General features: G+C 46.1%; 1 protein-coding gene across 1 annotated transcript in view; it reads left to right on the forward strand.

The window, feature by feature from the left end:
* The first annotated feature begins 628 nt into the window (after positions 1 to 628).
* Positions 629 to 16364, forward strand: part of LOC144719499 (protein phosphatase 1E-like) — a 35405-nt gene continuing 19669 nt past the window's right edge. The window contains exon 1 of the mRNA XM_078595485.1: positions 629 to 1296. Within this exon, the coding sequence (XP_078451611.1) occupies positions 1088 to 1296 (209 nt within the window). The 5' untranslated portion in view covers positions 629 to 1087. The remainder of the gene's footprint in view (positions 1297 to 16364) is intronic.

Raw genomic sequence — 16364 nt, forward strand, 5'->3', positions numbered from 1 at the left:
GTAAGACAAAAAAAAATGTTTCGTTTGTATTTGTACATATATATTTTTAAAGTGATGTGTTTACATTTCCTATACTATCGTGTGTTTTTATATTGTTTGTTGTTGAAACCTTCCGACCTGCCCCTAATGGACATCTGTGAAAGAAAAACAACAACAAAAGATTTGATAGCTCGTCAGATTCCTCCAGTCTATATAAATATTCAGATTCTGGGTGAAATGTGGTGGTGGTGGTAATGTCAGGATCGGGAGCGGGCGTGGTTACGGGTAAACGTGGGCGTGGTTAAGGGCAACGCGGGCGTGGTTAAGGGCGACGTGGGCGTGGTTAGGGGCGACGTGGGCGTGGTTAGGGGCGACGTGGGCGTGGTTAAGGGCGACGCGGGCGTGGTCAAGGGCGACGTGCGCGTGGTTTGGGACGACATGGGCGTGGCTAATGACGACGTGCGCGTGGTTCGGGACGACGTGGGCGTGGTTAAGGACGACGTGGGCGTAGTTTGGGACGACGTGGGCGTGGTTAATGACGACGTGGGCGTGGCTAAGGGCGACGTGGTCGTGGTTTGAGACGACGTGGGCGTGGTACAACCTGCGCTGGGCGTGGCCTCGTAGCTCAAAGGCCGCGTGGTGGAGGGGGGGCGGTGTGGACACCACATAGCAGCAGCATCAGCAGCAGCAGCATCAGTGTCGGCGTTCACGCCGAGCTGTACGGTAAAGCCCTCTTAGTTCCTCCACACCCCTCACAATTAGAGAGAGAGAGATCACCCAGCAGCAGCAACTACAGTACTCAACCAAGCCAGCTTAGCCGGTGGGCCTTGCCCTACTTAAAGACTTTGCCGCGTGTTTGGCTGTCCAGGTGGTGGTTAGCGAAGAAACCAAACCAATCTGATATCCCGTTCGGCCGGCTCAACAGTTCACCCGACAAAGCAAGCAAGCAACCAAGCAACCCAGCCAGCCAGCCAGCCAACGCGTGGCTACTTAGTCGTGAGTGTGTTTAGACCTGAGCTCTGGCTTTGGGTTACCCCTGCTGCTGTGGTCAGCAGCCTCGGGGGCTGCCGCTTGCTGCTGGCGTGGGCCCCGGGTATGCTCGGGCGACATGGCGGGGAGTCCGGAACGCGTGGCTTCGTCCTCCTCCTCCTTCTCCTCGGCCTCCTCGTTCCTCCGCCGCTTCTTGGAGGAGTTCGGCCCCCCGCTGGGAGACGAGGCGAGCATGCCCGTGAGGCCCGGCTGCTCGGGCTGGGTGACTGACGGGGAGCTGCGGGGAGAGAGCCTCGACACGGCCCTGCAGCTGCTCGCCGCCAAGCAGTGAGTGCGGGGGCAGAGCGGGGGGGGCAGTGCGTGGGGTGGTGTGTATGGTGGTGGTGGTGTGGTGGGGTGTGTGGTGGTGGGGTGTGTGGTGGTGTGGTGATGGCGGTGTGGTGATGGTGGTGTGGTGATGGTGTGTGTGGTGGTGGTGGGGTGATGGTGTGTGTGGTGGTGTGATGGTGGTGGTGTGATGGTGTTGTGGTGATATGGTGGTGGTGTTGTGATGATATATGGTGTGGTGATGGGGTGGTGTGATGGTGTGGTGGTGGTGATGGTGTGGTGGTGGTAATGGCGTGGTGGTGATGGGGTGGTGGTGATGGGGTGGTGGTGTTGTGATGATATGTGGTGTGGTTGTGGTGGTGGTGGTGATGATGATGATGGTGTGGTGGTGATGATGGTGTGGTGGTGGCGGTGATGGTGTGGTGGTGGCGGTGATGATGATGGTGTGGTGTGTGTGGTGAGGTAGTGGTGGTGATGGTGGTGGGGTAGGTGATGATGGTGGTGTGTGTGTGGTTGTGAGGTGATGGTGGTGGTGTGGTGGTGGTGTGTGTGGGGATGGTGGTGGTGGTTGTGAGGTGGTGGTGTGTGGTGGTGTGTGGTGGTGGTGTGGTGGTGATGGTTGTGGTTGTGAGGTGATGGTGGTGGTGATGATGATGGTGGTGTGTGTGTGGTTGTGAAGTGGTGGGGTTGTGTCGCGCTTAGCGCGCTGCACGACAAAACGCGGCCACCCGAGTTCGATTCCCGCTGACGGCCAACACCGGTGGCGATTATCTGAACCGGTCCTGGGCCTCTCCTAGGTCGACTCGGCCTCAAATGAGAACCTGATGCGGTGTGTTAAAAACATCGCCACTTGGGAGACAAAGGCGGCCGGGAGTGGTGCCGGCCACCCACCCCCTCGTGTTGCCGTGCCGGCCTTCATAGGTGCTCGCTAACAGCACTTGCCCCTACAGTCTGTTACGGCGGGGGTGGAGGATCTTTTGTCTTTCTAGGTGACAGTGGCGGTGCAGTACAACAATCATGATGCGTATTGTGGGAGCGGTGGTGCAACGGTTGGCACGCTCCGCAACCTACCCTGTGACGGGAGTTCGATTCCCGCTCACGACCAACACAAGTGGCGAAATTTCTGAATCGTTTCTGGGCCCTCTCCTAGATCGTCTCGACCTCAAATGACTCCCTGGTGGGATGTGGAAAACAGTCTGTTCAGGCTTTCCAGAGGATCTGTGTTTTGTATAAATAATAGTATTTGTAGTGTGGTATAAATAATAGTATTTGATGAAGGTGATGGTATCAGTGCCGGATTAAGCTAGTGCAGAGTCTGTAGCATATGTTATAAAGGGGCCATAAAAAACACATAAATATTAAACAAATGTTTAACTTGCATAGTAAAGTAATTGTATTTTTTTTATTTGCTATAAAGCCAGATAATACAACAAATCGCTAACCTTAAACAGCCAGTCGTTCATAACAGTTGAAGGCGGTATAGTACTATAGTAATAGAGCAAGTGCAGAATCACTGAACCGGAATTGATAGCTTGAAAGCGTTTAGTGCGGTGCACTTGAAAGTGCGGGGCCCGTAGCTACTATATTTGGACCTACTACATTTGTAGCTACTCTTGCTACTTGGATAATCCACAACTGGCTAGTATAAGTACCGTAGTCGTGGTTTGTGGCCGTGTGTGGTTAGTGGTGGTATTGGAAGTGGTACACTTTTAACCGTGGTATAATTGTAGTGGTGGTTAGGGGGTGTGGTGTGTTGACAGTTATGGTGGTGTTAGTGGTGGTGGTATTTGTATGAATGGTGGTGGTTGTTGCTTTTCGTGGTAGTTTTAGTGTGTGGTGGTAATTGTATGCTAGTGCATGGTTGATGGTGATTTTGATAGTGTTTGTGGTGTAGCTGATGAGGGTGATGTCGTTAGCCAGTGTGCTGGTTGCGATGTTGATGGTGTTGATAATGTGGTTGGTGGTGGTAATGTTGTTGTGGTGCTCGTGATGTTGGTGGTTATGAAGTTTCTAGCATGGGTGGTGATGTCAGGGTTTGCAATGGGGGTGGTGGCTGTAGTAAGTGGGGTGGATAGAGGTAAGTGGTCAACTTGGTGGTGAGTGGTGGTTGTGATGTCATGAGCATTGGTGTTGGCGGTTTTGCCATTTGTACTGATGGTCGTTGTGTTGGTGGCCCAGATAGTGGTGGTAGGCAGTGGGTGACGTGAAGGGCACTGCAGTAGTAACAACAATAACCATCCCATTAAATTTCGATTTAAAGCTTTCGTGACTGCAGGGATTCATCTTCTTGGTTCTTTTGGTAAAGTCACGTAGAAGGGGAGTAATAAAATAATAAAAATAAAACATAATACAATAATTCTCACGACGTTTCGGCCACAACGCAAGCAGCCGTCCTCAGGTGTCTCCCCGACACCTGAGAATTATTGTATTATGTGTGACTTTACCGAAAGAACCAAGAAGATGAACCATCCCATTGTATCATCCTGTAACTACTACCGTACTCTACTTGTGCCCAACAATGGGTATTAACAATCGCCGATAAACCACCAACAAAAACCATTCCCTGCTACTAACAACAATATAACCACCGCCGCCAACAAACAGTAATCTTCCACGTCCACCAGCATCAACTACCAAAAATCATCGGTGCCACCCAACAAGTATTACCAAAAACAAACAGTATTAGCCACCAATGATACTCTAACATCAACCAATACATCTACCAATACAAGCAAAATATAGTAACCACCACCTGTGACAAGAATTACCCATTAATTATGATTACCAACAATCATTCACCAATTTCAACACCACCAACATCCAGTATTGACAACAATCGCCATCTTAACTACCATCAACAACCACCATCATAACAGCCAGGACCTACCATCAACAACCATGGCACAACCACCACTGCTGAGGTCTGTTGCTTTATCTTCAACTGCGGTGCGATACGGTACAACATCAATTTTACGTCAACAATCTTTTAAAGAACACGATGATCGCCATCGCGACCAAATCAACCTCGACTGCATTCGATCTCGTCAGGTCTTGGAGGCCAGGATGGGTTAAACCTCGTGAGCATTTAGATTGGAGGCTGCCTGGGAGTGTGAAGTGTTGGCGCCTCGGCCCCAGAGGTGGTCTGGAGATGGCAGTCCAGCAGTAGATTATTGAGTCCGTCCGTACGGAGCTCGTAAGGGTTGCCACGTATACATGGGTTTTTGATTTAGGTACTCCAACTTTCTCCTATACGCCCAAATGCTCATTAACGGAATTGGTTAAACCTCCCAATGCTGGAACCTCATTAAAAAGTATTGACTCCGTGCTCCTTTCCTGGAAAATTAAAGAGCATTAAAGGGCATTACTGTAGTCGTAGTAGTCTTATCGTACTGTAGAATTATTATAAGTACCATCTTGATCAAATCTGTCATAAAGCATTAACATAATTGATTCTCAAATGCATTGCAGTAGGATCCTGTCAACATAATAATTGCCAGCTACCATATTACGTAAAATAAGCTCTTTCTTTCTGCTGCATCTTAGTCCGGGATGACTTGTCTCTGCAAGTTCACAGCTCCCATGCACCCTATTTAAATCCATAGAAGGTCCCCTTGTCTGTTGAATGTGGTTTATTTTGTATTAAACGCACACGAGTCGGAATGTTTACGTATGCTGCGCAGTTTACTGAAAAAAAACAACTCTCATTGTGTGTGTGTGTACAGCTCCTTTGTCAATCCTCTGTAGGAAGATAACCTTCCCACGCTGCGCAGTTTGTGGTGGTTATTTGACCACACAATCACCACACTGGTCAGTGTGAGTTGGTGAAGGTTTGGAAAGGAAGGGGGGTGAGGGGGTTGTGGCACGGGGGAGCATAGACGTGGGAACACAAGTGCAGTACAAAACAAATATTGCGTGTAAAATCTAATAAATTACGAAGCCATTACTTATCGATTGCATCGGTGTTATTGGCAATGACAGCAGAACAGGGTGCTCGTGTAAATTGCTTTTACGCAGTCAGAATTAAACTTTTATTTTTTTACCCAGGAAAGCCTCGAAGACATTAGGTGTGTTTTCCTTCACGATTGTACCGCTCTGTACGATAGCTATTGTCTTTGCACGAGTAGTCCTTCGCCTTTGACCAAAACCGCCCGGAATGTGTCCGATCTTATCCCATCTCAAACTAAGCAACAATCGGAAATTAGCAGGATAGAGCTTGGATGAGCATATTCTTAGGTTTAATATAAAAAAAATATAAAAAAAATCACGACGTTTCGGAGGCAACACAAGCTTCTGTCTTCAGGTGGAACAGTCACAGCACGATAGCTGTATCACTTGATACAGCTGTCACTTGATACAGCTATCGTGCTGTGACTGTTCCACCTGAAGACGGAAGCTTGTGTTGCCTCCGAAACGTCGTGATTTTTTATTTATTTAGTTTTTATTTTACTTTTATTAATTTAAATTTTTTACCTACGTGACTTTACCGAAAAATCCTAAGAATATGAATCCTTGCAGTCACGAAAGCTTCAAATCTTGGATGAGCACCCACATGGACCAAACAGGTTGCCATAGGCTGTTTGCGGTTCTACGTTTTGAGCAGCAGAGGGGGGCGATGTGGTACAATCCTTTGTACTGTACTCCGCTCTCAGTCTATGCTCTCTGCCATCAACAACTTGCCCCAACTAGCAGGGTGAAGGGGTCGTCGAATAATTCCAACGAACCTGCGTGTCGTGGGGAGGTAATCATCCAGTGCGGCTTTGACAGATATGGCTATACATATAAATGAGTAGCCCTTGTAAGTCTTCTTGGTTCTTTCGGTAAAGTCACGTAGAAGGGAAATAATAAAATAATAAATATAATAAAACAATTCTCACGACGTTTCGGCCACAATGCAAGCAGCCGTCCTCAGGTGAAGACCAGGTCTGTCATATCTGTCAAACAGACAGCAGTCAGCTGTCTCCCCGACAGACCTGATCTTCACCTGAAGACGGCTGCTTGCGTTGTGGCCGAAACGTCGTGAGAATTATTTAATTATGTTTTATTTTTATTATTTTATTATTTCCCTTCTACGTGACTTTACCGAAAGAACCAAGAAGATGAATCCCCTGCAGTCACGAAAGCTTTAAATCGAAAACCCTTGTAAGCTTGCATTTGTTGACATACCGTTAGGGCAGAGCTGGGAGTTCCCGCGTCTACTGAGCAGCAGCTGCGGGGAGCTGGCAGAGGGTAGTAGCAAGCAATGGCAAGGTGTAGCGGCATAAGTGGCCGTGGCCATGATGATGACATCTTGATCTTGATAGGCTTATGTTGCTCTGTCTCTCGAAGTGTACATTTTCTGGCACAAAAGTTCGTTGTGCCCAGAGTGGCTTTGTGGCCGGTGGGTTTTCCCGTGGAAAAGGAGGGCGAGGAGGGAGGAGGTTTGGGCCCTTTTCACTGAAGCCCTGGTTGACCTCTTAACCCTGAGCCCTTGACTGAGAACGTACCCCTCCCTCCTCACACTTGCCAAGCCTTGGCCCCCACTAACCCTGAATTCTAATCGCTTAAACTTCATGGCTCACTTCTTAACCCCGGGTTTTTGACATCGACTCCACGGCCTCTGAATTTTAAAGAGATCCCAACTCGATAATTGTTTTTTTACCCTTCTATCTGGCAACAAAACGGACACCTTTTTACAAGGAGTCATGTTTGCATAGACCGCAATACCTGCAGTCATAATACAAACAAAAGACATAACTCTGATAATGTGCACTGTGGTGAGATCCCAACTCCTTTACGATGCCCTCCCGAATCCCACTAAGCAGTTATACTTGTATTGACCCTAGACATATGATGGTTTCAAGTATTACCCAAATAAGGATGGAAACTCACAAACTGTTTGGCTATCGGGGTGCAACAATTCACTGATCTTGACCCACCAATTAGATGAAGTGACGTGATTAGGGGTCATCGTTCAATTCAATCATATTTTGGTTACCTTGTGAATGTAGTTATTGGTGTCTCCAGGGGGTCCAGTTACACCCGTGATGGACGTGTGTGAATGTCAGAACATGGATTCTTACGTATGCAAATTAATGTCATGAGTTTTAAGAATAAATGTTAATAATTTGATGCAGTGTAGATTCTTGCAGGCGTATTACATATAATTAAGATGTGGTGAGAAGCCACCAAATGTGAATAGTTTTCTTTAAAATACATTGACGAAAATGTCGTACGTAAAATGGCCATTCTGTTCGATGTGCTAAAGGGACATTTAACACATGTTATGGACGCAGTTGGTCATGCATCGTGCTATGAACCTGGCAACTTGAGCGTTTGATGCTTTTCCCCCCTACACCAACCCACGCTGAGCGATGTGGTGAAGTACGGTAAAACAACCTCCGTTATGATGAGGCCTTCATCTAGCAGTGTATTTACAAATGGATGTAAAATATTGTTAGATTTTTGTAAAGGTATGCATTAGCTTCAGGCATTGGCAGAGGGGGGTATCAAGCTATTTGGGAGTTTCAGAGCAGTGGGGCCCCATCCTGTGGCGTTTTCTTAGGAAGTAAATATTTTACATTTTTAAACCAGAGCCCTGATTAAACCTTAAATGCCAAAGCCCTTTATAGATGCAAATGTATAACCCCAATTCCGTCCTGTTAAAACTTAAACAATTGTTACTCATGTTAATCCCCCATCTTTAAATGGAGAGAAAATGGAATTTTAATAATTGCACATGTGGGACCTTTTATTTCACCAGGTAAGGCCCACTGAGCTATAGATATTTTTTAGAAGCGATCTGGCCACAAATGATAGCTCAACAAAGTGGCTTCTCGTGTGGAACTTTATAGCGGCCAAATACTCGAAATGCACCTTTCTAAATGTAGAGGGGAAAAATTAACCCATAAAAACAAAGTTTTTCACTATAAATCCTTTATATGCGTGGCATCGGTTTTATTTTATTATTCATTTCTGTTTTTCTTGAGTAAGAGTTTCATTTTTATCACATTGGTATTTTAAATTAAATATGAAATTTTTTTTTTCCTAAAAAGTGTCAAATTTTGGAAAAAAAGTTTCACGAAAATAAATTGTCACGCACAACCAGTCTGTGTGCTAAATGTCAGCTCGATTGGATCACGGGAAGTGGGTTAAAAAACGACCGAAAGATTTGCACGGTCGTAAGCACGCAAGCCAGCAAGCAAGCAAGTGAACTTAATATAAAGGATTTAAAAAACCGGAGGAACCGATGAAAAATCCAAGCGACTGCGGGGCAGGACATACAAACTCCATATATACAGCTGTCAGGGTCGGGATCGAACCCACGACCTCCTGTATACCAGGAGAGGTAGTTAACATCTCGCCACCGTGGGCCAAGCGAAATAACTACAAATTGAGTTTGTACGCTACAAGTGTAGGGGATTGGATTTAAATTTCGAATTAAAGCTTTCGTGACTGTAGGGATTCATCTTCTTGGTTCTTTCGGTAAAGTCACGTAGAAGGGAAATAATAAAATAATAAAAATAAAACATAATTAAATAATTCTCACGACGTTTCGGCCACAACGCAAGCAGCCGTCCTCAGGTGAAGAACAGGTCTGTCGGGAGAATCATTTTATCATGTTTTATTTTTATTATTTTATTATTTCCCTTCTACGTGACTTTACCGAAAGAACCAAGAAGATTCATCTTTGGACTTGTTTTTCCTGCCCACCCACACCCACTCGCATTCAAATTGACGGAACCAGTATCGCTGGCCGCTGGCCGCCACACGCTGTGTTTGTTACGCGTCCCATTGTTGTTCATTGGCTCTCTCCTTGAAGGTGTGGTGAGCAGAGAAAGGTCAAAAGTTGGTTTAACCATAAGCATAGATTATGCATTGCATTGTTGTTGGGTGTTGGGCAGTTCCGTCAATAAAGGTTACCGATTCAAAGCCACGGTCATGGCATTGGGCAGAGGTCAAGCCCATGATGTTTGAGGTCCCGAGTGACATTTTATCACCGCCAAGTCTATGTTTAATATTTCCACTGATGACGTCTCGCAACGTGACACACATTTTAGTGACCCTCAGGGTTAATGTGGCTTCATCGATTTCCAAAATTGGGATTCAAAGTGAACTTGGATTGTAGAGGTTTAACGATTCAATCTACTTCAGCTATTGCCATTCCCACCAGTGGACTAGGTGAATTGTCACTATTCAGGACAAGCGTTCGATTCAAGGAATCCGTTCTTGTCTCTTATTGGTGGACAGCTTCCCTAAGCAGCTGCAGGAATCACATTCACCCATTACATACAAGGTATGCAAATCATAACCCCATTGATTCTCAAATGCAGGTTTCGATGCTTGAGTCGTGAATGAAAACAATAAAATTTGAAATTAATGCATATTTACACCCCTATTGACGAGCCATGTAATGATGCATTGTTTAATGGATTAAAAAAGATTTGTATGTGCGCAATACCTGCATATTATCGAATGCTGTAGTGCGTGTCAGCATTGTTTATTATATATGCAAGTTTTATGCAAAATCGATACTGATGTAATATTCTGCCTGCCTAGAGCAAACACAACTTAACAAAAACAGAGACGATACAAATGAGACAGTAAAAAACCCATAACATAGAACCCTAATGAATTCTTGAATTGTTTCGTGATCCTCGGTCGCAACACTTTATACAATTTGCCGAAGCGATGTGTCACAGTGATGCCCAGATTTATACACCGTTCGTTTCGCAAATGCGTCGTCACTTGATTAACACTGCCACCTGATTTGCAGTCGCCTCAAGCCACACACGCACACGCACGCACTTGTGTCGCTGACAACATCGTGTGTCCATCGCCTCTCGGCCTTCTCCACCTGCCATGTGAATCGCTCCGATTGACGCCCGTCTCTATTCGTCGTCGCACCTTTTTCGGGAACGCGTCCCCGACGCAAACCGAGCCTATTATGTGCGCCTCCAAATCTAGAACGAACCGCCGATATTATTGAGCACGTCACGAGGACCCGCTTCTGCCGCCGTTCACGTCGAGTTACAACCGGGCGCCGCACTTTCCCTCGGCGAAATTCACAGCGGTTTGGACGCGGGCCGGAATCGGGGCTGTTTAATTTGGGCACGCACTAATTCGGTTAGTGGCTTCCCGATTGTTTCCTTTTCCGTGCGTGGGGCCGTGATGAGCGGTAAGGTCGTCATCGGTTGGTAGGGAATGCTAATGAAGCCATCAATTTGCAAGCAAGATGACGTGGGGCCCCATCTCTTGATTGCACGCACGGGTTTTTTTTTTTAAATGCGTTTTTGCTTAATTTACCACTGCGCCCAAAAACACCATCGCCGATTTATTTCACGCCAGTTGTTCGCTTTGCTCTTGTGTCAAAGTTCACTCGTGCTCACGCAAGGGTTCTTGAGCCCGTTTTTGAAAACAAAATTGATGAAATTAGCTACATTATCTATGTTGTGGGACAGTTAATGGACATCATATTTCTATTATGTTTTGAGCTTGTTTGTATTTCATACTTTAATGTGCTCTGTGCATATTTAGGTAGAGAGACCACTAATGTTACAGTGTTGTGTGCCTCTGTACGCTGTCATCCACATGATTTATTTTGGTGGTAATTGCACGGAAGATTTTTTTGTGTTTGGCTCCACGGTACACAAAAAATTGCCGTGTTATTTTCACCAATTGTACAATCCCATCGCAATTTCTCATTACAATTAGCAGCTTGATCGCATGCAACCTGTAACAACAAATGTCGCCATTTTGGAGGATTCGCCTTTTAGCGGACTGGAAACTTTTTCCTTACTTGTGGGCCAAGTACGAATTTTGAATTCCATTGGTTGGCCACATTGGAAACCACCTCCAGCATCATCCAATAATAAAGTGAAAATTATGAGGACTCGCCTTTTACAGCACGAATGCGATGCCTTAACCCGATTTTCCTTTCACAAATGCTTTGTCGCGTGGCATATCCAAAGTAGAGTGGCTAAAGACTCTAATGATGGTGGATAATTATTATTTGTGGGCCATTTCTAAGCGGTAGGCCTCACGTGACCGCTTGACACATGAAATTAAGTTGTGGATTCCCTGCCCCCAGTCTCTATGAAACGCTGAGCCACGCTTTGCAACAGTTCTCGCTGGAATGGCGTTCAAGTATTGGCCACATGGTTCACGGGAAATGGGCACTGCGATACATGTGCCATCGCTAACGTCGGCCACGCTCTTTGGCAGAGTGGGACAGGTAGGGAATTGATCTCCGATGGGTTTTTGTAGTGGTACCGCGTGATGTTCAAATCAGTTTTTTTAATTCTCTGAAATGCAATAAGCCAAACTAAGTGACACGTGCAGCCATGGGGTGACCAGGCTGAGATAATATTTGCTGTCCTTCACTCCGTTGTGCTGCGAGCTTCGGTTAAATTTCTGCAGAATCTCCCAGGGCGTGGAATGAAACGTCGGTCATGCCGAACAACACGCGGTAACAACCCGAAAACATCAGAGTAGTGAATATGGCAATACATCTTATTCTAAAGAACAACTGTGCACTTATCCAATTGAAATGCAAAGCACTTGATCGCAGGACACGTCTTTGTCCCACCTGCCCCATTGTGTTAAAAGTGCCACGTCCGTTTCGGCCCCGCTGTGACCTCCTGATCAGCACATCGATAGGACCATCGACCTTGCTCACAGCAGTTTTTCCAAAACCACACCCATTGCTATTTGTGTTCTAAGCGATAATGACGTGTGACAGAAACGATCCAAACTTAAAACTTTTTCCCCGCGTGGTTTTTATTATCGTCAGCCATGTCCGCTACTGGATGAAGGCCTACCTCCCAAACCACCGCCGTCTCTCGCAGGCTCGCGATGTAACGACCCATGAAGCACCTGCACACGAGCTAATTTCATTGCTTCATTTCTGCAGTGGATGTCTTCCTCGCTCTGTTCCCTGTTGGCTGCCGCTCTGTCGGTGTTATCGCCGGGATGAATGTAGCACGAGCGTGTTGACATTGATTTTTATCGATTGATAGGATTACAATTTGGTACTGCGTGTTCTCGTGTGTGTGTGTGTGTAATGAATGTAATGTACAGCCCTTTATCAATCCACTGCTGGATGAAGCCCCCCCCTCCCCACTCTGTACCGGTCATAAGGATTGTTTGAAAATTTTGCAATCATGGCCCATGTTTCGATTTAAAGCTTTCGTGACTGCAGGGATTCATCTTCTTGGTTCTTTCGGTAAAGTCACGTAGAATGGTAATAATAAAATAATAACAATAGAACATAATAAAATCATTCTCACGACGTTGTGGCCGAAACGTCGTGAGAATTATTTTATTATGTTTTATTTTTATTATTTTATTATATCCATTCTACGTGACTTTACCGAAAGAACCAAGAACATGGCCCATGTGTTTTGGTAAGGATGTGTAATAGAGTTCACGACTCTTGGACGCCGGAGTTGGAGGCACACGGGTTTTATTCACACAGCACGGTTCTGGCATACAACACTAGAGGGGGTGTCGGCCCCCTCACCCGGCTAGCTGGGGATACACGCGCTAGCTACTTCCTAGCCTGCCTCCTAGTCCTCCTCTAACGGGCTAGGGGAGGCTATCTGGCCCGACACTGGTAAGTCGGGCCCGGTACCCTGAGTCCCAGACCAGCGCTGACAAGAGCACCGGCTCTGGATCTCGGGACCACGCCGCTGGCTCGGTCCTGTTCGGCCCTGATAAGGACGGCGAACCAGGGGAGTCCAGGGCTCTAGCTAAGACGTCTTCAGTCTTCACTGGTTAGCTTAACAAGAACCCCGAGCCCTCCGATACATCCCCTTTTATACCCAACCCCCCCGCTGAGGGGTGGGGCCCCCCAGGGTGCCTGGCGCGGACGTCGTAGAGAGCACCTCCCCGTGCACTCACGTAGCCCCGCCCACTGTGTTTGCCATAAGCTGCCATGCATAACGGGTTCTCTCTCTAACACCCCTACAGATGGGAGAGAGGGCAGGAAAGGTCAGATAGCACTCACCACTGATGTTAGCCATGGCAAGAAATCAAACTCGGGTCGATGGGTTTGTAGAGCAGCAGTGTGAATAGTCAATGCACAAGTGTTTGTAATACGTACATATGTAACTTTTGGTGAACTCGATCCTTCGCTTAAAGAGTTGGAACATTTAAACGTTGACCTTTTCCCCCCATTTGAACCATCAGCTGCAGCATCAACCCTCCCAGTCATGGCCAACCTTTGTGTTTCAGCTATGGTCACTATCCCTTCAATTAGTGGGAATTTAGCATGCCGGAGGGTGTTATCTATTATAAAATCGGGTTCTCATGGGTCGGGAGTTTCTAGTCTGAGCCCTGTCACCAATGGCTGGTTTGTCTCTTTGGTTGACTCTTTTTTTAAATTTCGGGTTGTTAAACAAATATGGATTGATTGGCATGCAAATGCAAAACTCTAGCAGGGCATATCAAAGGGTTGTAGCACCTCCTTGAGGATAAGAGGCCGATTTTAAGTGATTTGACAAGATTACAATCTTGATTTGAAGCTTTCGTGACTGCAGGAATTCATACTCTTTAGTTCTTTCGGTAAAGTCACGTAGGTAGAAAGAATAATAGATCACGACGTCTCTGTGTGTGCGTGTCTTTGTGTGTGTGTGTCTCTCGGTTTGTGTGTCTCTTTGTATCTCTTTGTGTGTATGTGTGTGTGTCTCTCTCTGTCACTTTGTGTGTCTTTCTGTGTGTGCCTCTCTCTGGGTGTGTCCCTGTGTGTGTGTCTCTCTCTGTGTATGGGTGTGTCTTTCTGCGTGTGTCTCTCTCTCTCTGTGTGTGTCTCTCTCTCTGTGTGTGTCTCTCTGTGTGTGTCTCTTTCCTTCCCTCTATGATGTTGTCCCTCGTTTGTTTCCCTCGTTTTCTAACGAGCTGCTTGTCGCACGAGCACAGCCACCGGTTGCATTGGTTCGTTTACATTGACATGCTACATTGACATGCTACATTGACATGCTACATTGACCTGCTACATCGACCTGCTACACTGACCTGCTACACTGACCTGCTACATTGACCTGCTACATTGACCTGCTACATTGACCTGCTACATTGACCTGCTACATTGACCTGCTACATTGACCTGCTACATTGACCTGCTACATTGACCTGCTACATTGACCTGCTACATTGACTGCTACACTGGCCTGCTACACTGACCTGCTACATTGACCTGCTACATTGACCTGCTACATCGACCTGCTACACTGACCTGCTACACTGACCTGCTACACTGACATGCTACACTGACCTGCTACATTGACATGCTACATTGACCTGCTACATTGACCTGCTACATTGACCTGCTACATTGACCTGCTACACTGACCTGCTACACTGACCTGCTACACTGACCTGCTACACTGACATGCTACACTGACCTGCTAATCTCTCACGATACAATGGTCATCCTCCCTTCCCCCCCTATCTCGGTTCCCATCTTTGGATTTCCCACTCGCTTCAGCACAATCTGGAGCCCCCACGCTCTCGGCTCTCTCTCTCTATATAAGGACTTGTTTCAGCAGCCTCTGTCTCTCTCACCTGAAGACGGTTGCTTGTGTGGCGATCGAAACGTCGTGATTTTTTTTTCCTACCGACGTGACTTTACTTGGACAAGATGTGTGACGTTCTCTTCTGGGTGTGTGCTCCATGCGAGAGTTCTGAACGGAATGTTCTTTGCATCGTGTGATTAATGCCGATGGCACAGTTGGGCTGTAATTGGGAGAAAAATTGGCAAAAAAAATCAAAGGGCAAATAGTCAAATTTACGTAATTTATAACTGTTATATTCGCATGTAGCATTTTTCAATATAACTGTGTACTGTGATTTTGTTCTTAATTATCCCACTATACTACTCATTGTCTGTAATCATGCAGAGCATTAAAATGTGTTTTGCTCAACAAAACAATATACAGTATCCACATTCATCATTAACATTGCCTTGAAATGGAAATATATGTAATCCACTAATATTTTTGGCCTATTATTATGTGGTTGTATAGCTTTCAATTATTCTGTTATAAGGCAGTGTTAATGAAAAACATGGCGAGTTATTTTGATTTGTGTTTTACACCAAGGCTCGTGACATTTTAATCGTTTGCGGAATATCACGATAAGTCCTTCGGTCAGGAATGCCTTACGAGCTTCATGCATTTTTAATGACGATCGTAAATTGAGATCTATAGCCAATTCCCTTAATTTTTTTTGCATTGGGTGTGAACTTGACGTAGCATTTTAAACACATTCTTCTGGCCTAGATTTGAAGCTTTCGTGACTGCAAGGATTCATATTCTTGGGGTTTTCGGTAAAGTCACGTAGGTAAAAAATTAAAATTAAAATAAAATTAAAATTACGACGTTTCGGAGGCAACACAAGCCTCCGTCTTCAGGTGGAACCGTCACAGCACGCTCGCTCATTTGCTTGATACAGCGAGCATGCTGTGACGGTTCCACCTGAAGACGGAGGCTTGTGTTGCCTCCGAAACGTCGTGATTTTTATTTTATTTTAATTAAAATGTTTTACCTACGTGACTTTACCGAAAAAACCCAAGAATATTCTTCTGGCCGCAGTGCAAAACGAGTGTAGTACACCACTACACTTTTTTTTTAATTTTACCAGGTAAGGCCCACTGAGCTATATAGATATTTTTTCAGATGTGACCTGGCCACAAATGAGAGCTCAACGAGTGGCTTAGCATGTGTGAAATGTAAAGCAGCCAAATACTCTGAACGCGTGGTTGATGCTAAATGTAGAGGGGAAAAACTGGAGGACCTGGGGAAAAATTCACGCAACCACAGGGAGAGACACGCAAACTCCAAATATAGCAGGCGTCAGGGTCGGGATTGAACTCACGAACAACCTGCATACCAGGCGAGGGAGTTAACATCTCGCCACCGTGGCAGCCCTCGACCACTCCCACTCTACCAGTGCTACGTATCCCCAGTGTCCACACAGTTGTCGTGACTCGCGTGCCTGGCAGTCGACAGAGAGTCCAGGATATCTTCATCAGATCATTCCACGCAGGGTTCACGCTGTGTTTGTGCCCAAACATTTTTGGTTGAAGCCACCTG

The sequence above is a fragment of the Lampetra planeri genome, chromosome 6, assembly GCF_965212315.1.
Source record: "Lampetra planeri chromosome 6, kcLamPlan1.2.h2, whole genome shotgun sequence".
Lineage (NCBI taxonomy): Eukaryota > Metazoa > Chordata > Hyperoartia > Petromyzontiformes > Petromyzontidae > Lampetra > Lampetra planeri.